Genomic DNA, 22,651 nt, shown 5'->3' on the forward strand with positions numbered 1-22,651 from the left:
TCAAACTGCTGAGCAGTGCCACACATGGTTTAGGGGGTAGCACAAAACCATGTGCTTTGAGGGAAGAGGAGTTTATGTAGATGGACATTGTACACTGTGTCACTTAGACAGCAGGGAGTGTGGAATCATTGCTGATACTCCTCTTTTGCCTTAGTGCTTTAGATGAGACTTTCAGAGGTGTTTGGGCACCTCACAGGGTGCACAAAAGCGTTCACGTCGTTCTTTGTTTCTCTGGACTTGATCCAAAAGGGATGTGGGCTCTGTATTGTTAAGGTTTTGCATACCTTGACAGTAGGAATTGAGTACTCTTACATGCCTAGGCTCCCTGTGCAGAGCAGGGGAGACTCAAGCATCTTGGAATGAGGTTAAAGTCATTGGGCACACAGACAGCCCTTTAGCTCTAGTTGGTTGGACTGGTCTGTCAACTGCCAGGCTGGAGAGCAGCCTCTGGGCACGTGGATGTAGCAATAGATTATTTGTGTCCCAATGAATCTTGTGTTCATTGCTGCATGGTGGCTTCAAGAGGGAGTTGAACTGTCTTTCACTTAACACAGTTGTCTGTGCCCAGAGTGCTTTAACTGGGCTTTGGGTTCTGAAACTCTAAGGCAAGGGAAGAAATTTAACCTTCAGCTCCCACATCCCAGTGATGGTTATGAAACTGCAGGAGAATGAAATGTGACTTTTGGGGGAGGTCTTTAACTGTGTGTTTAGAAGAAATGACAACCACCACTGTAGTTTACCTGGAACCTCATGATGTGCGCAGCATCATACATTATACATATGCTCAAAACATGTATTTGATCCAGCACTGAGGGAGACGGGTAGTACTGAGACAAGTGCTTGGATTTGGTCTGATTTGAAATCAGAGGTGTTGAGCTACTTAGTCATTTTCCAAATGAGGTGTTTCTGGGTACAAGCAGGAGTAGAATTGCAGGCTGCCTTGTCAAAACCGAGGGTCATCCAATGTCGGGTGTTTGGTGGGACAGGTTTTCAGGATCTTGGCTGTGGGCTCAGGCAGTATTTAGGCATTTCAAGATTCAAATCATAAATCGTTTTGGTGGATCTAGTTCTCTGTGCCTTGTTTCCTATTTGCAAACTATGTTTTGTCATAGAGATGTTGTGAGGGTATATACATTAGAAACTGTGAAACCTTGTAAGTGTCACAGATGGGTAGAATTATTTTAGGAGCTTGCCCTGCATAACCTGTGTAATCTGGCCAAGTATGTTAAGAGCTGTTGTTTTTGCAGCTCTGTCATTCACTACTCACTTAAACAAACAGACTTATCTAGACTATTATCTTTTCTCCATATCCTCTTAGCCTGCTCATTTTTTCTGTTTGTTTATGCACTTACTGCAAATTTTTGATCACAAGCAGTTTCAGAAAAGGACTATAAGGTTCACTGTGTGATCTTTGGTGGTCCTGATTTGGATCTGTATGAGATATTGCTGCTACTAAAAAAGTCTTACTTACACAAGTCTGCACTGTATGAAGCTTTGAACTACTTAATGTTAGTAAAAGCTGTTTTATTTTTCTTTCTGTTTTTTATAGCGTTTCTACAAGAAAGCAGCTGCATTTGTGCTAAGAGCAGTTGGTAAACATTCTCCACAGCTAGCTCAGGCAATAGTTCAGTGTGGAGCACTGGAAATGCTTGTGATTTGCTTAGAAGATTTTGACCCTGGAGTCAAAGAAGCTGCATCTTGGGCACTTACGTACATTGCCCGACACAATTCAGGTAACAGGTTTCATATGTGTTATCTTTCAGCTTAGTGTTATGTAAGAGTTTTAGCAGATTGCATTATTGTAATGTTCATAAATAGAACAAGATGCTTTTTCTTCTCTACTGTTAGAGAATTTTAAATTTGGAATAAAAACCTGCTCTAACTATACCTGTCTGAAAGTGGCATATTGGACACCAGCAATACCTGGTTAGGAGAGGTGTTATAACAGGAGATGTATTGGGCCTGTGGCCAGGAAATGACAATCTGCTTTATTCTCCTTCAGGAAGAAATTTCAGCATCTTTATGTATTGTGTGTTACCATGGAACAAAGTTTCTTTTGCTTGACATCAGTTCTTACTTTATATACGTAGTAAAATGGAGAAGCCTAGGCAGGACCAAGTTTCATTCAGCTTACAGCCTGCAGGATCAGTGTGCCAAATTCATTGCACTAGGTTACCATTAGCCAATAGACCACACTCTGAGAGTCAGGAATAGATCCTAGGAATCTGATACCAAGCAGTTCTCTGCTGTGTCACAAGCAGTTCTGTAACTCGCTGGCAGTGTCATGTTCCTATTTAAAAGCTGATCCATGTGGCTGATAATTCTTTCACCTGCTAGTTATATAGTTCAAGTAAAAGTTAAGAGCTGTGAATGAAAGAACTGAGGGAAGAAACTGCTGGCTGGAAAGGGTGGGAGAAATGGCTTGTGTTCGCATTATTTAAACTTGTTGTAGGATCGTAACATTAACTCATGCATTTATGTTTGGTTTTGACTCTAAAGTGTATGTAGACTGAATTTGGAAGTGGTTTTCTTTCTTTTTTTAATCAATACAGAGTGTTGGACTGCAGAAGGCATTGGGGATTTTCCCTTCCCACTTGGAGAGAGGGTTAGCTTGCTGGGACAAAGTTGTCAGCACCTTCCTAAGAGTCTGCTTTTTCTGGGCTCAAATTCATTCTTGGGGAACCTCTGTGTGCTAAAGTTCTTTTATCTTTTGGTCACCAGGTCTGAATCCCACCTGGGTTGGTGGAAAATAATTGTTCCTTCCAAAGATATTTGTTTAAGTGTTATTTGAAAGTGCTCCTTTGTATAAATGTGTATAGTGTAAGCGTGTGGCTTAGCATAAACATTTCTGTAGTTTTGTTATGTCAGTGAATCAATATTGACTCACTTCAGTTGCCCTTCATGCTATTCACTACATGAATGCTGGCTGATCTTTAGGGTGATCCAGTTTGCTCTGTGATGACATTCTTTGCAAAGATGGAGGTGATGTGGGGGTATCGGAAACAACAAACTTCTTGCACAATTTTTTTATTCCATGGTGTGAATTGTTTATTCATTGACAGTAAATGGGTGCATGTATAGTGTCAATTACTGCCAGCAATAAGAACAGCATTTTCAGAAATTAGGTTGAAATTGTGAGTGCTATGAAGCTGCAAAAATCAGGATGCAGACAGATTACGAGATGTAGTCAGTTTAAAAAAAAAAACCCTAAACAAAACAAATGTGAAAAAACCTGTTCTTCCTTTACCTAGCTAAGGCAAATTCAGGGGATTTACCTTCTTCTATAACACAGTCACAGGAAGTTTCTAAAATGATTACTGAAAGTAGGGGAGTTATACTGAAGAAAGATCACTGTGCATGGTATGTTTCTTACACTCCTACAAGCATGCCTTTGCAACAGGATATTGCTGGAGATGGGATGCAAAGATTAGAGGGACCTGTTTTCATCAACATCTGGTGTTTACTGTTCAAGAAACTCTGGATTAGACTCACATACTTGTGTTGACAAAATTCAACAGTTATGATTTTCTGTTATTAACTGTCTGTGGACACATATTGCAGCTTAAACTCTATTTTTAGAGTTGGGTGTGAAGTGGTTTTCCCCACCCACAAAAGGTTTTTCAGTTTCAAAAATTATTTCAATTCCAAACTGGGACAACATTAAGACAAGATTTTATTTTTCTCTTCAGAAAAGACTGGTGGGTAGGGAGGCTTAAATGCCCCAGCAAGAAAAGTTCAATAATTGGGACATATGTCTGGGATGTAGGGAGGAGACAGATTAAAGTCCTGATCTGTCTTAGGCAGGATGTGAACCTCTGTGTCTCCCTGAATGCACACAAAGGCTCCCAGCATTTGAGGATAACTGTTTTGCAATGGGAAGATCTTTCTGCTTTTAATCAGAAATTCCATCCATGACCTGGTAAAGCTGCTCTCTAGGAACTGTGGTGTCTGTTCCCATGAAAATATTTCCATTTTAAGAAATCAAGTCTTTTTTTTTTTTTTTTTTTCTGATGAGAGCATTCTCTGGTTAGCAAGTTCCTTAGTGTCTCCATACAACGATCTCTTAAAATGCGGTTCTGTTATGAACAGATGTCTCCAGAAGGCCTGTGAGATTTTAGGTCAAGACAGATGTCTCATGATATCTCAAGATACTAGAAATCTTGCCAGGTCAGATTCCAAAATTTAGGAACAGCTCTTGCAGTTCTACTCTTTCTTGAAGATCCCTTTGAGATGAATTTCAGATATTGATCTTACTCCATCGTGTGCAGATCGGTGTGCTGTAATTTTTCCCATTTGTTACTTCTACTATTGGTATTTGAAAATAAGCGTAAGTTGTTTCAAATACTATCAAAATACCATTGGGTGCATGAAAAGTGTTTTGTAAATTTTTACTTAGGCCATATTCAGTTACTTTTAAACTGCAAAGTTCTTGTGTTTTAATTATGCAAATAACTTACCTTTCCATTTACTTTGCCTGCAGAAAAAGGTGTAATTTATGAATAATCTCATACATGCTTCAGCATATTGTAAATTGGTAGGAAAGCAAAACTGAACAATACTATTTATACTCAAGCATGTTGCTGAGAGGGGAATTATGCTCATTTTCTATTATACAGTGGTACTCCTAGGATCACAGGATAGCTCCGCTTTGAAAGGACTTCAGGACATCTCTAGTCCAGCTTCTTGCTCAAAGCAGGGTCAGCTACAAGGTTAGACTAAGTTGCTTAGCTCTTAAGTGATTTGAGTCTAGCAGTAACTTTGTCATATTCCAGGATCTAAGCTTGCCCTGTAATTAATGACTTCCGTCCTTTTCCTGATGAAAAGTTTTCCCACTGGTTCCAGTGGAATCTTTACCTCAGTGGTTGTAGGAATCTGCATAAACCTGTGATTTTTGAAGTGCAGTCTTTGGACTACTTTTGAGGATCCAGTGTGGCCATGACATAGAATCATAGAATGGTTTGGGTCAGAAAGGACCTTTAAGATCATCCAGCTCCAACTCCTCTGCCATGGACGGGTACACCTTCCACTAGATAAAGTTGGTCAAAGCCTCATCCAACCTGGCCTTGAACACCTTCAGGGATGGAGCATCCACAAGTTCTCTGGGCAACATGATCACACAGTCCTCAGAAAAATACGGTATTGGTGACTGCTTGGGTCTAACTTTGTTGTTTCCTGTGGATGCACCTGCCACCACAGCAGGGTCTGTTTGAGAACTCTGGTCTGAACTGAAACTTGCATTGCTTCCAAGCAACGGTTTTGCTGCTGCTCCACCATATTGACATGGCGTTTGTTCAGAGCTGACTGTCCTTCTCTGGGGACTACCTGAACATTCACTTTTCCTCCTTAATCTTTTCTCCCTAATCTTTTTTTTTTTACCTATACTATTATTGCCAACATCATGATGTTAGTATGGATTTTTTTTTTTGGTAACACCTTAAACCAGTTTAGATGAATCCTGTAAGACTTAGTATTGATCTCAGTGGATATGTAGCCAGGGTTTTATTGATGCCTCTTTGTTTACTTTCCACTCGTTCTGATCATGTAAACTCATGGCTAGGCCTTAACTTTGAATTACTTTCTTAGTCCCAGATGAGTACTTTAGTATTGGGACAAATCAGTACAACTCTTGTACAACTTCTAGTTGAACTGGGGACAACTTAAATCTTTATCAGTCTTTCTTCTGCCTCCATGTGAGTCTGTCTTCCTGTCTGCAGTATTTGCATTGGCTAAAATCTTCCTCATGTTGTTCTGGACAAAAGCAACTAATTTGTGGTGGATTTTGAGTCTTGGTTCTCTTACCTCTGAGCACATGTAGAATTAATAGTTCCTACCTTTACTCCCACAGAGGGAAGTCCTACTTTATAATCACGTAGTTGGACAGGGTTCCTTGAGCTGTATCAAGCCTTGAAGTTCCTTGAAGTTCCAAGCCCAAGGTTTTCATAACTTTCTGTGGAATCGAGTGAGGTTAATACATTAGTTTTTCTCTGCTGCTTTTCTCCTCTTCAGCTAGTGATCTTGCCTTTTTCCTTATAATGCAGTGTAGAGAAAAGTGTTGTAATTTGTTCCACCTCTGTTAATTTCTTTGTCTGAATATTTGTTTTTAAAAATTTCTTCTTGAGAACTGTATTTTCTCCTTCTAACTCTTCCTCTACCTTCATTTTCTTTCACATGTCCCTGTGTTTTATAATTGAATAGCAAAGTTTTGTGAATCCTTTTGTGCGTAGCCTGAATTAAAGATGTTCAACCAAGTGGGAACATTAATTGAGTCTCTTTTTGAGAAAAAAAGACCTATAGTTATCATAGAATGATTAATATTTAGAATCATAGTTTTATAGCTGGTTTTGCAGGGGAATGTGATGGAAAACACTATATTTTCTTTTGTCCTTGTCTCAGCTTTCCTGTTTTTCTGGCAGTCTGTTTACCGCTTGTCTGTCTTTTGACACGTGATTGAGCCCTCTATGTATTATTAGCCAAAATCCTTATAAACACCACTGGAAGAACAACCACTTAATTAACTATGATCAACAGTAATCATCAGTATTTAAATTATATCGGACTTGTAACAGCAAGATCTGATATAAATTGAATCAGATTTAGTTTGCTCTTTTGATATAACTTTTATGGTTACTTTTTTTGTGATTTCAGCTCATAAAGCATCAAAGAAACCCATTATTCTAGCAGTATCCTGTCCCTCTTGATATGATTTTCCTGATATTAGTATCTCCTAGCAGACTGCAGGGAAGTGAGTTGGTTGCTCTGAAGTTGCTTCTGAGATGGCGGATGGATTAATCTAGGCTGTTGGTCAGCATTGGTCAATGTGCAGCATCAAAATACAATTTGAAGAAATCAAGTATGGCTTTTTCAGTGAAAAGCTGAATGTAGCTTATACCACTTATACTGATGAGGTAGTTTTCAGGTTTGTTTTCAAATACGTTTCAGGTATATTTAATTTCAGATTTTTTAAACTGAAGATATAGGATTTGGGTTTTGTTGAACTCTTATGATTTGTATGTATTTGGAGGGTATACACTCTACATTTTCAGTCAATTAATTATTTGGGAAGTGAACCTTGAAGGGTTAATTTTATATTAGTTTTAAAATCACTGCATTATTTATTATAATTTTGTGAGATAATACTTATATTTTCTTTAAAATATTATATAATAAAATAGCATACAGTAAATATTTGACTTATCACCTGTATTGGCGTGTGTGGCTATAACTCACTAATTGAAAACAAATCTGTTCAGGAACATTATTTGTATATTAACAATGTAATGATGACATGACTTACAGATTTAGAGAAAAACTGTATTAGGCTATGTATATTTAATGAAGTATGCTATATTTTTCTTAGTATGAAAATCTCTTTATGGATGGACTATAAATCAAAAGCTAAGTTATAGTCTTGAAATACAACAGCCATATGTTGCCATGGTACTGTAAGTCAAGATAAATGTTAAAGATAATAGTGGATATGCATAATAAGGTGTAGCAAAACTGTTCTAAGAACCTAATAGATTATTGAATCCCCCATGATTTTTATCACTTTTTCAACACGATTTTAAAATAGCACGGCTTGGTTATAGTATAATTTTTTCTTCTGATATCTAGTAATTCTTATTTTAGGACTGTGATGAATGCTGCATACATGGAGACAGCTAATGAATTTCTAATAGTGTAATTTTTGTCCATGTCAGCTAATCATGTGCTTAGATTTTTTTCTTTTTTTAATTTTAGGTGCAGTTAGTTAAGGATATTGTACCAATCTCAGACACACAATATCCCACTGATGATATTTCTCATTTGTGTAATTGTGTACGATAACATTTTCATGTAATTAAAGAATAAATTCTGTCTTGTCCTGTGTATTGTAGCAAAACCTAGTTTTGATCAGCAAGTTCCATTTTTCCAATCTTTTATGTAAGATAAATCTTTTTTGTATGTATTTTTGTATTTCTGTTTTTGGCATTTGATCTATGCTAATATCTGCTTATCATTTAAAGAGAGTAAAATGCTCTCTAATTAGGTGGTTGGTAAAATTTTGGTACTTTGGCTTTCTGTGTTGTTGTTAGCCATGCATAAAATGCTTTCCTATTGATCAGTGTAGAATAGCCAGGATTTAAACAGCTGACATCTGCTTACTTTAAAAAAAGAAAAGAAAACAGAATAACAAACCATTTCAGCCTAATCTACCTCAAATGTGTGCATGTAAATGGGGGTCCATCTATTGACCTGCATTCTTTTCAGTTGTGGATTGGTCCACACGGTTTATGAAACCAGGAGGGCTGATTTGAAATGCAGATGTTGAGACAGTGAACTACACCCTCCCCTTTTTCCTTTGCTGTATCTGTCAGGGTGAAAAATGGCTTGCACAAGGGTCAGTCACCCATACTCACTTAATTACTTTCCTTGGACCTACAGAACTGTCACAAGCTGTGGTGGATGCAGGAGCTGTTCCTCTTTTAGTGCTCTGTATCCAGGAGCCAGAAATTGCTTTAAAAAGGATTGCTGCTTCAACTCTCAGTGATATTTCAAAGCATTCTCCAGAGTTAGCACAGACAGTAGTGGATGCAGGAGCTATCGCTCACTTAGCTCAGATGATCCTGAACCCCGATGCTAAACTGAAGGTACATTTAAAAATTATTTTTTTTTAATCTCCATTATACCAGTCATTACTTGATATTGAATCAAAGACACTGATCTGCGTATTTGTTTAGGAAGCTCTTATTTTTGGCATTAACGAAATGTAACTACATAGTGACAAAGACTTTTGAACATATTCACAGCTACTGGATAAAATTGCTGCACTGCGAGGAACAATTAAACTAATCTTTAAAGTGAATAGTATGGGTTTTTTTCGAATTATATAGTATATGAAGAACGCAACAGATTTTTTTAATGGATAAAATCTGCACAATTCAGTTAAAAAAAGGTTGTGCATACTGAAGATTATACTATAAACTAGTTAATACTAAATGTGTTATTGTATTTTAGAATATACTATCTGATGTGAATAGCTGTTAATGAAGGTTTAATCACGAGAGTTTAAATTGACAAAAAAATTGTTTCTTAATATAATTTTTTGGTCTTACTAAGCCAACATAAAAATGCTGCTTCAAACAAATAGATAAATTTCTTTAATATCAGGTCTGACAGACTAAACTTGTGCAATTAAAGATACAGTCTCTATAATACACTCATTTTTAAAATTACAGTTTTAAATGGCGTATATATATTTCTTTTTTAAAACATAGCAAGCTTGAAAGGGATAAAACAAAGGAGAAACTTTTATTCAGGAATCAGCGAATGTTCTGTGCCATTATATTCGTGCATGAATTGACTCAGTGAATTGTAAAATAGCTGTAATTGTTTTCCCTATCCTGCTTTGTTTTCCTTGATGCAATAGATTTTTGTGTGCAGGAGGAGTGTATGTTGTGGGATGTTTGTATACTATTGATTTTATAACAATTTTTATTTACTAGCGTCAGGTGCTGTCAGCTCTAAGCCAAATAGCAAAGCATTCAGTGGATCTTGCAGAGTTGGTGGTTGAAGCAGAAATTTTCCCAGTTGTGCTCACATGCCTGAAGGACTCAGATGAATATGTCAAGAAAAATGGTGCAACTTTAATTAGAGAGATAGCAAAGCATACGCCTGAGGTAAAACCTTGAAAATGCAAATACAAGGTCATATCATTAGGTTTTACACTTTAAATAAAATACAGGATTATTCTGTCATTTGCTTTTTGAAAGAGAGGGCAAATAGCTGTTTGGCATGTTCATTGGAAAAATATGGAAATGCTTGCTGATATTATGAGATGTGTATTGAATATGAATTGAGCTAGGAAACTGGGAATCACCTAATGTATACCTAGCTACTTCATTCCGTAAGATGGAATGCAGAGAAGGAGTTTTAGGCTGACAGTATTGTCAGTCCTAGATATTCAAAATATAATGAGAAAAGCCTTACAGAAGTCATGATACCAGCTAATAAATGGCAAGATCATCCTATAACTATTAAACTGATGATAGTTTCTTTTATTAGCTTGAGTTTGTAATTTGAGTCTCAGCATTTGCAGTTGTTTTGCCAATAATTGATTCAGGAAGGTGGGGATGTTTGGCAAAGTCAATAGAAAACAAATAGGAAAACCAAATAATTATAACTATGTTATCTGTCAGACTATGGAGATAATTAAAAGGCTCTAAATATGACTCTGGAATGAAATACAAGCGATGTATTTGTGGAACATGCTAACACTGAGTGCAGCTATTTCAAAATCATGATATTAGCTTAAGAACTCAGAAGTGTTTAAATGTGAATATTGTGCTGTTTCTTTAGCATGCTAGTGATTTAAAGGTTGAAGTCTTGTCACATTTCTTGCATTCTCTCTGCACCTCTTGAGCACTTTTCTCAAAAAAGTGAAGAAATTGTCACTATCGAGGTAATATCACTGTCAAACTCACAAGACTGCAGGTAAAGTCAGAAGTGCTGCTGGCACAGGCTCCTTCTTGTAGGGGGAACTGGCCATTCCAACAGCTCTCCAAAGGAGCCATAGAAAGTATCTTGGTGATCCCAATAGGAAGTCACAATCCACATTTGACTTCAGAGTGACAGTGATCTCTGTCCATCTCTGAGGAACTCAACACAAGTTGCAGGAGAGACAGATTGGCAAGTGATATTTCTAGAGGAGCTGACTGTCTCAGTCACGTGAGTGTTGCGGCTTTTGGATCTTGGGTCTCTATCTACATATACAGTGGGGCCTGAAGGTCACAGCACCGGGGCGTGTGCTTTGTGCATCCAAGCACATGTGGCTGTGCCCAGGTGTAGGACTCGGTTGTCATTGGCTGCAGTTCACAATTGTGTGATCATTTTTTCCTAAGTAATAACTTCAAATTTATTTAACTATTTAATGAACAAAGCAATCCCGTTTTAAAGGCTCTAATACAAAGGTGGATTTCATGTTTATAGAAGTCAACTAGATTGGAAATCCACACGCCTTGTTTTTGTTAATTTAATTTTGACTTTTAAGAACGTGTTTCTTTTTTTTTTTTTTGAATATCTGGGGAAAATGGGACATAACTATCAAGACAGAAGAAAATAATCATAATATGAAATTATTTTGTCTTTGGCTTCATGTTCAGTGGGGGGATCTACAAAGGTTTTTATGCTTCAGTGGTTGTCTAGAATGTAGGCAAGCGGAGGAGTGGGCCTTTCCCTCTGTCCTTGCACAGGACATAGGATGTTGGCTTGGGAATGAGTGGGCACTAGTATGAAGGAATATCTGGCTCAATAGGTGTGCCTTCAAGGGCATTCATGTATTTAGGCTGTCATTTGCACATTTCTTTGGTGTATACTAATGGAGTTGAGAATACGACATTATATGCTACACAGCATCAGGAATTCAGAGTCCTGATCTCCTTGCAGCAAAGTCAATAAAAAACAGAGTAGCAAAACAGATTCGTTCCTGAGAACTTCAATGCTGCACTTAGTGCCCAAGAGTCTGTATGATACATCACTCTTATTCCAGATTTATTTCGTAAATCCGGAACAATACATTTAAAGTCTTGTCTAATGTAGTGCTTTATGCCTGTTGCTACTCCACAGTATCTAATCTCTTCTGTTTATCTTTTTAGCTTTCACAGCTTATAGTAAATGCAGGTGGAGTTGCCGCTGTGATTGATTGTATTGGCAGCTGCAGAGGGACTGTCAGACTGCCTGGCATCATGACACTTGGTTATGTAGCAGCTCATTCGGAGAACCTGTCAATGGCAGTGATTGTCTCCAAGGTTAGCTATCACTTTATTGTCTTCCTATAATTCTTCAGTGTTATTCTGAGAGAGATACAAATTAACACGGGCAGAGACTGTATTTTGTGACAGAATTATATACTTGCTGTTGGCAAATGCACTTTCTCCTAATATTGCTGCTTGCTGTGGCTGAAATTGTAATGTGATCAAAGTGTGTCTTTATGAAGTTGAACCTTCTATGAAATGTCCTGGATTAATTTGTGAGCATCCATTTTTATTACAGTATGCGATTTTTTCAGTGTTGCAATTGCATGGGTGCAGAAAAGAAGTCAGTGGATTTCTCTGGTCTGTTTCCGCTTAAAATGAATATTTGTGGCTACATCAAAACCGTTTTTGAAACAAGAACGTTTAATGGCTTGTTCTTCATTGCACTAGCATGACTCTGCTAGTACAACCAGAGTAGTCTTGCAGAAGAAATGTTGAGACTTGAAAAGACCTCAGTAGTAAGGCTTGATTCAGTTGTGCAAGTGACATTTCCAATGAGATAAGCTGTATGTTTTCAGTTTTAAATACATTCTGCTGGGCAGTGATACAGAAGGGAGAGAATCTGCAATTTTCAATAGGTGAGATTAGTGCTTGGTGTATTCTGATGTGAATAATTCTAACTAATGACAGGAGGAAGTAAATAATTTCACTGAGCATTGCTGGCCCATTTTCACACTATGTCAGTCAAGTAAAATATAGTGTATGTGTGAAAACAACAAAAATGGAGGAATAGAAATATCTTCTAGTAGGAATGTAAGTTAAAAAATGGAAATTGCTACAACATAGCATCAATAAGTGTGCAGGGAAGGTAGGAGTGATAAAAAATGCTCTTCTGCCTTTGAAAGCTAAAGAAATACCCACTTTTTCTTTGCCCTCTGTGGAACCTTTTCTTCTCTGGATATGTCTGTCTCTCTGCTTTCAGGAATGCCTAGAGCACATGTGCTCCTGCCATTGAGTACTTGACATTAAGTGGGATGAATACAGGATTAAGTTAGTGAGGAAGCAGCTAAGTGGTAAATTTTTGAAGAGTAGTAATTGTTGCTACAATAACTGAATGTGAATGCAGTGTAGGGATCTATGCAAACTGTGATGGAATTAAATATTTTAATGAATGATCTACAAAAGAAATCCAAATAAACCCAAACCCCAATTTATAAATGATTTGCTTTAGGAGAAGCTAAGCATATGGGGAGTTATATCCTGTTGAGGACAGGACTTGGTAAGCAGGCACCATTTGAAAGTAATGCCCTGTGGCATAACCGCATGCAGTTACACATCTATGATGTTAAGATGTAAAGTAAAGTGATAGCTTCACTCAGCGGTACTGTATCCTGGAAAGGATGAATTCTGAAAAATTATTTTTGGGGTCATATTGGACAAGCACTTCATTGTTGTCTTCTGCTGCAGTGCAGTGGTCAAAAAAAAAAAAAAGACAGTTAAGTCCTTTGTGAAAATTTGAGAGGAAAATGAAGCATTACTGGAAAAGAGAAGTTTATCTGTAGTATTACTGCATATAGTTCTGTGTTCTGTATTTGAAAAGGATCTTGAAAAAAAACCTGAGGAGTGTGCAGCAAAGACTAAAGAATAAATCATGGGATAGAGAAAAAGGGTTTCTAGTTAGAGGTTTAGTAGAATCGCCTAACCTAAAGCAGCATGAAAGCATGAAATGGTTCCTACTGAAGTATCCTGGCATAAAATACCAGCTACTAAGTAGTTCCATAATCCATTGGAGAAAGGATAAATACTGACCATGAATGAGAAGAACTTCAATAAGAGCTGGATGTGAGCGAGGTATTCTCCATCTCTTGGTGTCTTCAGATCAAGAGCTGAAACCTTTCAGGAACTGATTGGATGAGTCAGACGTGAGCTGCTGGACTCAAGAAGAGGTTGTCAAGTTGAAATTTAGTGCTGTGGATTCAAAAAAAACTCGGTCATTGAGCCCTTCTGGTCTTCAACTTCTTTCAAAGATTCATAAACACTCAAGTTATTTTATTTTCAGTCTGATAGAAGTGAAGCCTTTACTGTTAGTACAGCCTGAATTATGTAATGTGTTCCTTTTATCCCTTAAATTTATATGTAAGCTCAAACTGCCTTCTTGACTTAGAACATTGAATTTCTCTAGTTCTTTAACTAGATTTATTAAGATTTGTTAAAAATTCTTGTTATCCATGATAATGTAAAGCTATGACACCACTAGCTCATATTCTCTTATAGCTTACTTTAGGAGAAGAGTGTAAATAGAGAAACTTTTCTAACAATCTGTATCAGTTTCAAGTTGTCATTCCCTGGTGTAGATTTGTAAAGGTTGTGCTTTTGATTACTGCTACAGGGAATACCACCACTGTGTGTCTGCCTTATAGAAGAACATGAAGATCATATTAAGGCAGCAGCTGCTTGGGCCTTGGGACTTATTGGAAGACATACTCCTGAGCATGCACATGCTGTTGCTGCAGCAAATGTGCTACCCACACTGCTTGCTATGTATCTGAATACAAACAGTTCAGAAGATCTTCAAATGAAAGCAAGTATATTTGTAGTATCTGCGGTATATTTATTGTAATCAACGTGTGTAAGTGCTTCAGAACTACTAAATGGTCTGTGCTGTTATTGATGTTCATTGAGTCACAGATTTCCTGGGTGTAGGGTATCCACAGGCTGAGTGTCTTGTTAGGACTGGCCATAGAGTTGCAGTTGGGTAAAGCGTATTTTTGAGAGACAGTAAATGAACTGAGTGAGGAGTATAATATGGCAGGACATGGTCTCCCATGTTGTACTGTGCTCATAAAGATTCTGCTGAAGTATAATGTTCCAGATCTATAAAATGAGTTTTATATAGTCATTTTCAGTGGTCACCAAAATATCCAGGCCAAATTAGCTGTACCTATAATCCTACCCAAGAAGGTTGTTACTGCTTGTAGCAGCCAACATTGAGTCTGTTTTCAGAAACTAAGCACTGAGGTACAACTGTTTCACTCTCTCTTTCCCTCCCTGCCTGGATGTTAGTGCACTTTGCTATTCCAGACCAACAGACTCTCCCAGTTAGCCGCTTCTAAAATACCATCTTTTGAAATGTGTTTTGATTTAGCTTTCTTATTATATTACTTCAGTTTACTGAAATGGTCTACTCCTGCTTCCATTGTAGTCAAAGGAAAATTGCCATTACTTTGACCGTAGATAATGTAATATGAATGTAGGTTTTGAGGTTAATATATATAAGTAGAAAATTGATTCTTCATTAAGTGACCTGATAGATATCATATTTTTTATTCAGAAAATGCTCTGAGAATTCTGATCAATTTGTTTTTTTGGTCAGACTTCAGTGATATATAACATGAGTTCTTGTTTTTGTTGATGACTTACTATAGGAATTTTATTTTGTATTTCAATAGACTAAAAAAGCCTTAAAGAATATCCTTCAGAAATGCACACATCTTCCAGCACTTGAATCGTTGCTGCATGATGCTCCTCTCAATATTATGAAATATATTGTTGGGCAGTTTAGCAAGGTAAGAAAAGGCCCTGCCTGATGAATGATATGGTAATTGTTTTTCATTTAGCAAGGAAACTATCTTTCCAAAGGTGAGTCTCTCTGAAGAAAGTCTCAGTTGTTTTCTCAGGATCCTTGAGCATCCCCTGCAGAAGCAGTTTGGACCATCCTGTTCTTTTGTCTGATAAAGCTTGATACTGTTTTATCTGCTACCTGCTATCCTAAGATTAGGAGAACATTTGCTTATAAGAAAGGTGCTTTTTAATTCCTTGCCTTGTGAGATTATTGTGGAATAAGTGGAAAATTAACTAACATGCAAGTATTTCCATTGAGCTAATGTATCACATGAATTCCTGTCTTAGATGAAGTACAAGCAGTCTGTACAGGAATGACTTAAAGTCAGGCATTTTAAGATAATCTAGAGCATAAAGGCTTCACCACTTCTTTCTTCATTAATTTTCACTCTCAACTGAGTAAGTGTAAAAATCCCAAATATTTTCTCATTACTTTTAAAATTTGAAACGATTTGTTGTTAATTACATTGTGGATTTGAGCACAGCGTGCAAAAAATGATACAATTTAATAAAAATATTTCAAATTATTTAAGTAATTGCTAGTTAATCAGGAGGTTTCCAGTGTCTGTAATGTTCACCAGCTGTTGGGAATCCTGCTTAACTATAGACTATCTTTTATGCAGTGTAATCTGTTAGCAGGAGGTACCTGGCTGTCTTGGTGAGATGTTCCTTCTGGAAATGACCAAGAAGAATATCCTTGATATTCAGTTCTGATTATCACAGATGTGGGAGCACTACTGTTGTTGTTGCAGATTCCTGATATACTGCCACATTTAGGTTTGTCCTGTCTTCTTGCTAAGTCAGTACAAAGATTAAAGATTTGCACAGAATCCAGTGCCATTTGCTTCTGTGTGCTGACTGCAGCTATTAATGAGCTGAGTGCTTAGGAGCTGGTTACCCAGTGTGTAATTTTGGATTTTGTTTGCTGTTGAAGTGGTCTTGTACCTTTCGTATCAGCTGATGTTTTCTTCTTCTCCTACTTTGTATTAAACAATCTGTATGCGTCTGACACTTCTGAAGTGCACATTTAAAATTAAGTTCTCTGCAGTAAAACAGTTTTCTCTCCTATACCCCAGGCTGAGAATTTCCCACTGTTAGAGCTGTGGTGTATTACTTCTGTGGGTTTATTTGTAGCACAGTAAGAGCCTTATTTCTGAGCTGTGCTTCAGAGTGAGGTGCTATCCGTTCTTGGTGCTGGAGTGTGTCAGATTAGCATTATCCTTTTCAGGGTCTGTACAATACTGTGCTGTCTCAGTTTGGACTCAGGGAAGGGACTATGTCTCAGAGGTGCTGTCTGTCTTTAGGGCCTCTTCCATGAGAGTTTTCTGCTGTCTTGTCCAGCGAGGGAGTCACAGTGTGGAGGAGGAAGGCAAGGAAAGGGCCATATCCTGTCCTTTTGCTAGTTCCTCCTTGGCAGTTCTTGTTGTGGGAGTTAAATGGAAAAAGCTATCTTTTCAGTTACCCTGACAAAATGGTCATGGTTGTTCTTAACATTTCTGTGAGGCATATAGTAGGGAGAAGTCTCTATGCTCCTTTATTTTTTTCTTTACTTGTCTGTTGATTTTGTACAGCTTACAGGGAGCAGAGAAATGAAGGTGATTTGCCTATATGCATACCAGAAATCTTGTCCTTATTTTCCTTCATCCTTTTAGGCAATCCCTTCCTCCTTCCAGGATCTTGTTTTACACTGAGATAACAGTCAAATTTATGGCTTGATTTGTCTGACCAAAGTGAAGGCTCACAAAATGCTTTTCCCCTTGTAGTACATAACTCGCAGAGTTGGTTTTAAAACCATCAGATGCAGCTGACGTCTTGCATTATCTTTCCTTCTTTCTCACCACCCTTTTTTTTAATATTATTGCAGCCCTGTGGGCCTATGGACTACATGCTGTCATTCTCCCTCGCCTGGCCCAGCCCCCACGTCCCTCCCTCCCATCCTCTGGACAGAGCTGCATATTGGCATCACTCAGGGAGCACAGAATGTATTGTCTGATCATTTCTGCTTCTCATCCCCTTTGGCTGCAGAAACTTCACATTTTTGCTTTGTGTGTGTGTGTGTGTGTGTGTGTTTGTAAAAGGCTTCCATGGCTACACAGTGTGTTGTAGGATTTTAATATCTAGGAATCTAATAGTAGCATGTAATGCTTCAAGGCTTCATTGTTCACTTGCCACAATTCTCAGTATTGTTTTCAAGCATGAATCTATACTAGATCATTATAATGATATAAAATTCTGCTCTACAATTAAACTGTGGGAATTGACATAAAAGACCTGAATAACTTGGCTTAAGTGGAACAGATGCTGTTGTTATTCCATGTTAGTGTTCTTTTTTATTATCTATTTGATCTCCACAATCTTATTGTCTCTGTAGGAATAATTCAAGAAATATTATTTACTTAAAGAGAAATGTTCAGTTTGCTATTTTTATATGTTATATATTAATCTACACATTAAATTATGTTATAAGTATAAAGGGCTGGTTTGTGATTTTTTTTCCCTGTACAACTCAGTGTTAAAATACAACAGTCATCATAGATGTTGTACCTCTGATGTTCCATTTTATCTGTCCTCTGAATTAAAAACAGATAAGCAATATTTGAACCTAGTAGCATGCGGATTCCTTTGAAAGAAAATATTCTTTTTTTTAATGTACTTTTCTGTGTGTAGGTGTTACCACATGACAGCAAAGCACGCCGTCTCTTTGTAACAACTGGGGGACTTAAAAAGATTCAAGAAATAAAAGCAGAACCTGGGTCACTTCTTCAGGAATATATCAACACTATTAACAGCTGCTATCCAGAGGAAGTAGTAAGGTAGGGAAAATGAAATTTAGAAAATTCAAACTTATACCTTTGTTAGGTGTTTTTCAGAGGAACAACACAAAGCAAGCATTTAAAATATTAATTTAACTTCTACATGAATTTTGTTTTTAATAAAGCAGTATAACGTTTGGTTAGCTGTCCCAGTGGTAACACAACTGCTAGACACATACTTCTGAGCACCTTCTCTTTTATGATTGTTCTTTTGAATCAAATTTCTTTGTCTGTAAACAAAGCCAAAATAATCAGGCTCTTGCAGGAAACTGTGAAGAAAAGTCAGTCCTGCACTATGCTGATAGGCAAGGCTTCAGCACAACCGCTCTTGTATTAATGAATGTCTGTGGGAAGTTTAGTTTATCTTGGTAACTTATTTACGGATTACTCAAGCTCCAAAATACAGGTATTGGTGAATCTTTGGTGACTTTGGTGACTCTTCCCTAAGAGTCTGTCTGAACCAGTGTATTCAGAGGCTCCTTTGAAACTTCCTCTGATGTACAGAGGGTGCAGAGGCTCTCCTGCACAGTTGCTCTGCCCACAGCTGCCCTTCCTCCCCCAGCCTCATCATGAGGCTTAAGTGTTATATAAAAGGACCATACACCAGCTGTCTGCCAAGTTGAACTTTGCCCTTAATGAATACAGAAACACTATTAAATAGCTTACAGTCAAAATGTCACCATCCTAAATTGTAATAATGAGAGAAATGCCCTCCTAGATTCTAGATATCCATTTACCAGTCCTTCACTCCATCAACACATCAAATGGATGTGTGCACTCCCTCTACAGGCTCTGAAAATCTGCACTATCAATTTTAATTATAGCAACAGAGTTCTTCAGCTAATAGTAGCTACAAACTAAGTCACACAAAATGAAGTCCTGCTTGTCACCACAAGGAAAAGCCAGTGGCTGTCAAATGGTTAAAAGCAAAATCACAAAGAAACTTTATTCTTCAGCTAATACTTAAGAGGGAAAGAGGGCATTTGCTTAGGCTTTTCTGGATATAATTACTTTTTCTTTGTTACAGCTATTTATTTCTTTCTGTAAATGAAACAAAGTTACTCATGTAGGCTGAGATGTAGTGATGAAAAGGGCCCCTTCGAGCATCTCCAACTTGCCTCTTTGTGCTCCTGCCTGATGTTGGGTGTGCTGCCCCAGGCACGGCTGCTATAGTACACTCCAGCTCTGGGCATGTCCTGGAGACCTGTTATTTTAGGCTGTTTACAGACTGAATATAATAATGCATTGAAAACAGCTTTACAATCAGAGAACTAGTATGAGTTTTAGAAAGAATAACATTATGCAGAAATCATCCATCAAATGAAAATCAACGAGGTAAATGGATCTTCCTTCAGTGTGAAAACATTGGTGATTTCTGCTTGAATATATTTCAGGCATATATTACATGGAAGTGTCTTCCTCTCTCTATATATATAAAGCTTCCAGGGCTTAGAGATGAAAATTTACATGCCTGCAAAACCAGAAATGTACTGAGATGTAGGTTTTTAGAATAATACAGGAATACATTTCAGATACTCTTAACCTGGAAAACAAGAACTAAATGCAGCGTTGGTGATGCTTGCATATTGGAAGCATGTAGTTGGTCCATTGTGGAAAACCAACTGAATGACAGCAGGACAATAATGGCACCATAGAGTCCTACTCTAATGAAAACCGATTGGATAATCTCCGTCCTTGAGTTGGCATTAGAGACAGAAGGTCATTGTGATAAATTTTTTTGTTCCAGAATCAATGTCTCTTGCATTGATGTAGACGTCACATTAGCTTTGGGGTGTGTGCTTGACTAACAGCAGTAGACTATTGTCGCCTGGCAGCCGATGGTTCTGTGTAAACCCATGCTTTTTTATTAAGGGCTATAATTTCAAAAGAAGTTAACATCTACATTTCTCAGTAAAGACAATGCTTATGGCTGCTGAACCTATCTAAAAACTAGCGCTTACCTACATGCCCTAAAACAAGCTAAATGTATTTTTGAAAACCTGACTTCCAAGTATAAATGATAACTTAAGTCAAAAAGCAGGCTCTTAAACAATCATAGGGGAATAACAGTAGAATTCCTTGTCCAGGGTTTAATGCTAGGATCAATAAAATATGAATAGTGTTTTACTACTTAGCACAGAACATGTCTTGTAGTCTAATGCACAAAATGTTTCTCTTTCAGGTATTATTCCCCTGGATATCCTGAGACACTTCTGGAAAGGGTGGAAAATTACCATCCAGTTTTCTGAACTTTTAAAGCCGTATTTCATGTGTGCCTTTATGATTGTAATACAAATACAGCTATTGAAATTCTTGATTCTGAGGTCTCCTTCTGCTGTTTGAACTACTGAAAGAGCTCAGCAATTCCAACAAGCTATATTTTGTTCTTTCTAACTTGTTGCTAAGCTTTTGTTTTTCTCTAACATTGCTAGCAGATATTGCTGCCTATATGGATGGAATTTCATGCAGGGGTGATGATTTATCACAGAAGCTTTTTTAGAATCAGTCATTTCCTTTTCCTTCCACAAGAAAGGTTTGTTATTATCTCATTCAAATTTTAGCCTCTCAGTACTGTAACCATTTTCCCTTTTTGCCTTTGCGTATTGTTTAGAGCTTCCCAAGCTTGATGAGGGGGAAAAAGCTGGCCCCTGTGCTTTTTCTAATTATGGAATCCATTCTGCACTGAGATATCTTCTCCTGCTACCTTTCAGAAAGTCAAGTGATGTGATTTTACACCTCCAAACATGGTAGTAGCTGCTGAATAAAGAAATAATCAGTTTTGATGATGATAGAAGGGCTGAATTCTGTGTAATATGATGTGGTGGTCCTGGCATTGCACATAATGTATCTTCTGTAAAAGTCTTCTTAATTAAGGCAGATTCACTGTGTATGGAAGGAGGAATAGACTGTTTGGTGTATGCATCGCTGTTCCTCTTGGAAAGGACAGAGTGAACTTAGAGCTTCCACAGGCACAAAGGGAGGGACACTGGGAGGTTCAGCTCTGTTTGTATCAGCAGCAAATTTGTGTGGCTCAGAAGAGAGAATTGCCTGGCTGCAGAAACACTGTTAGGAAAGTTCTGAGCACGTTCAGAGGAAACCTGAGGATACTTGAGTCCCACTGATCTGAGTGGTGGGACTAAGGCTGCTCAATACTTATTCTTTAGGAGCCGAAATTGCTGCTGAATTGAGTTGAAACACAGTTAGAACGTAGTCTTGAAGTTGCGGATCATATTGACGTGGAAGTTATTTGAGTTATGAGCTCTTGCTTGTTTGTAGAACATCCTGGAAATATTTTTGCCTTCTTATGTAGAGTGAGAAGACTTCTATGTTCTGCTTACTTTTCTGGTGTACTGTAGCAGCAGGGAGCAGCATACAACCCTTTTGTATTCCCTAATATGTAAATGTCACTTACCATTTTTTGTTCTTCTAACCATTTTTCTTTTCCTTATATGCAGCAGGGTTTTTTTTTCTTTCTTTCTTTTTTTTCCCGCCGAAGAGTAACAAACAGTGTTTCTGAAACGGGATGTTGAAATACTGGCAGCTGCAAGGAAAGACAATATTTGAAAACCCCCTCAGGAGAGAAACTTGTCTACTTTCTTAAACTTATTAACTGAATGAGTTTACAAACCAGAGATAGTCTCTTCTATTACTCATAAAACAGGAGCAAACACTTATTGCAGTTGGAAATTATTTAGAGTGGCTTTTCTCTGCCAAATTCCAAATGACTGTTTTCTTTTATTCTTGTCAGCATATTTTTCAACAGTTCACAGAAACATCGATGGGTTATCTTGTGTTAAGGTTTAATTGTACAGAGGGTTGTGCTCCTCCTGTGAGGTACTTTGTGCTCTCAGACTTCGCTCTTCAGGAGGAGCAGGGGATGCACAGTGCCTTGCTGTATGGAGCCTAACCGAGATGGAAACTGTTGGTGTTATGAATGCTGGTATAGAAACCACACCAGCTGGGTTCTTCCCTTAGCCCACATCAGAGTGAAAAGCCTTGGAACTGACTAGCTTCTACCAAATGCCTTTTTGTTTTTTATATTCTGACATTATTAATGCTAGGAGACCAGTGGGAAAAAACATTAGGTCTATTAAAAAGATTGTTGCAATACTCAGTAATTTTCTCATATGCATTATGGATCAAAAAGCAAAGCCTGTACAATCTCTAAAAGAGAATGCAATGGAAGAGCTTCCAGACAGTCTTGAAGAATCTGAAGTCTTAATTTTCCGTAACAGAACCAAAATGGTGCAGAGGGCTGAATGCGGTTTCAGTGCAGATGGGAGGCAGGGTAGGCGTGGAGTTGCATACCCATAGCTGCATCATGTGCTCAAGAGCACACCCACACCACACAATGCTAATGTATATGTTTTGTGCGGAGAGAGCAAAGAGGTTTCAGTCCCCTGACAAATGTGCTTCTGCTGTGTCGCACTGTGCTACACTGTAAGGATTCCACAGGGTTAAATTTCAATGCCTAAACAATTTGTT

At 37.8% G+C, this 22,651-nt stretch overlaps 1 protein-coding gene across 8 annotated transcripts in view; it reads left to right on the top strand.

Moving 5' to 3' along the window:
- The window catches only part of SPAG6 (sperm associated antigen 6), a 34,026-nt gene extending 12,213 nt beyond the window's left edge, over window positions 1-21,813 (top strand). For 6 of the 8 annotated variants that reach the window (XM_054060116.1, XM_054060118.1, XM_054060120.1 and 3 more), the window contains 8 exons: window positions 1,550-1,733; window positions 8,425-8,630; window positions 9,486-9,659; window positions 11,634-11,786; window positions 14,122-14,313; window positions 15,182-15,298; window positions 18,021-18,166; window positions 20,349-21,813. In XM_054060116.1, the coding sequence (XP_053916091.1) occupies window positions 1,550-1,733; window positions 8,425-8,630; window positions 9,486-9,659; window positions 11,634-11,786; window positions 14,122-14,313; window positions 15,182-15,298; window positions 18,021-18,166; window positions 20,349-20,415 (1,239 nt within the window). In that variant the 3' untranslated portion in view covers window positions 20,416-21,813. Of the gene's footprint in view, window positions 1-1,549; window positions 1,734-8,424; window positions 8,631-9,485; window positions 9,660-11,633; window positions 11,787-14,121; window positions 14,314-15,181; window positions 15,299-17,217; window positions 17,336-18,020; window positions 18,167-20,348 lie in introns of those variants that run through there. The other 2 variants (XM_054060123.1, XM_054060124.1) reach the window with 2 other exon arrangements.
- The last annotated feature ends 838 nt before the right edge of the window (window positions 21,814-22,651 follow it).

Source organism: Cuculus canorus, chromosome 2 (genome assembly GCF_017976375.1).
Source record: "Cuculus canorus isolate bCucCan1 chromosome 2, bCucCan1.pri, whole genome shotgun sequence".
Lineage (NCBI taxonomy): Eukaryota > Metazoa > Chordata > Aves > Cuculiformes > Cuculidae > Cuculus > Cuculus canorus.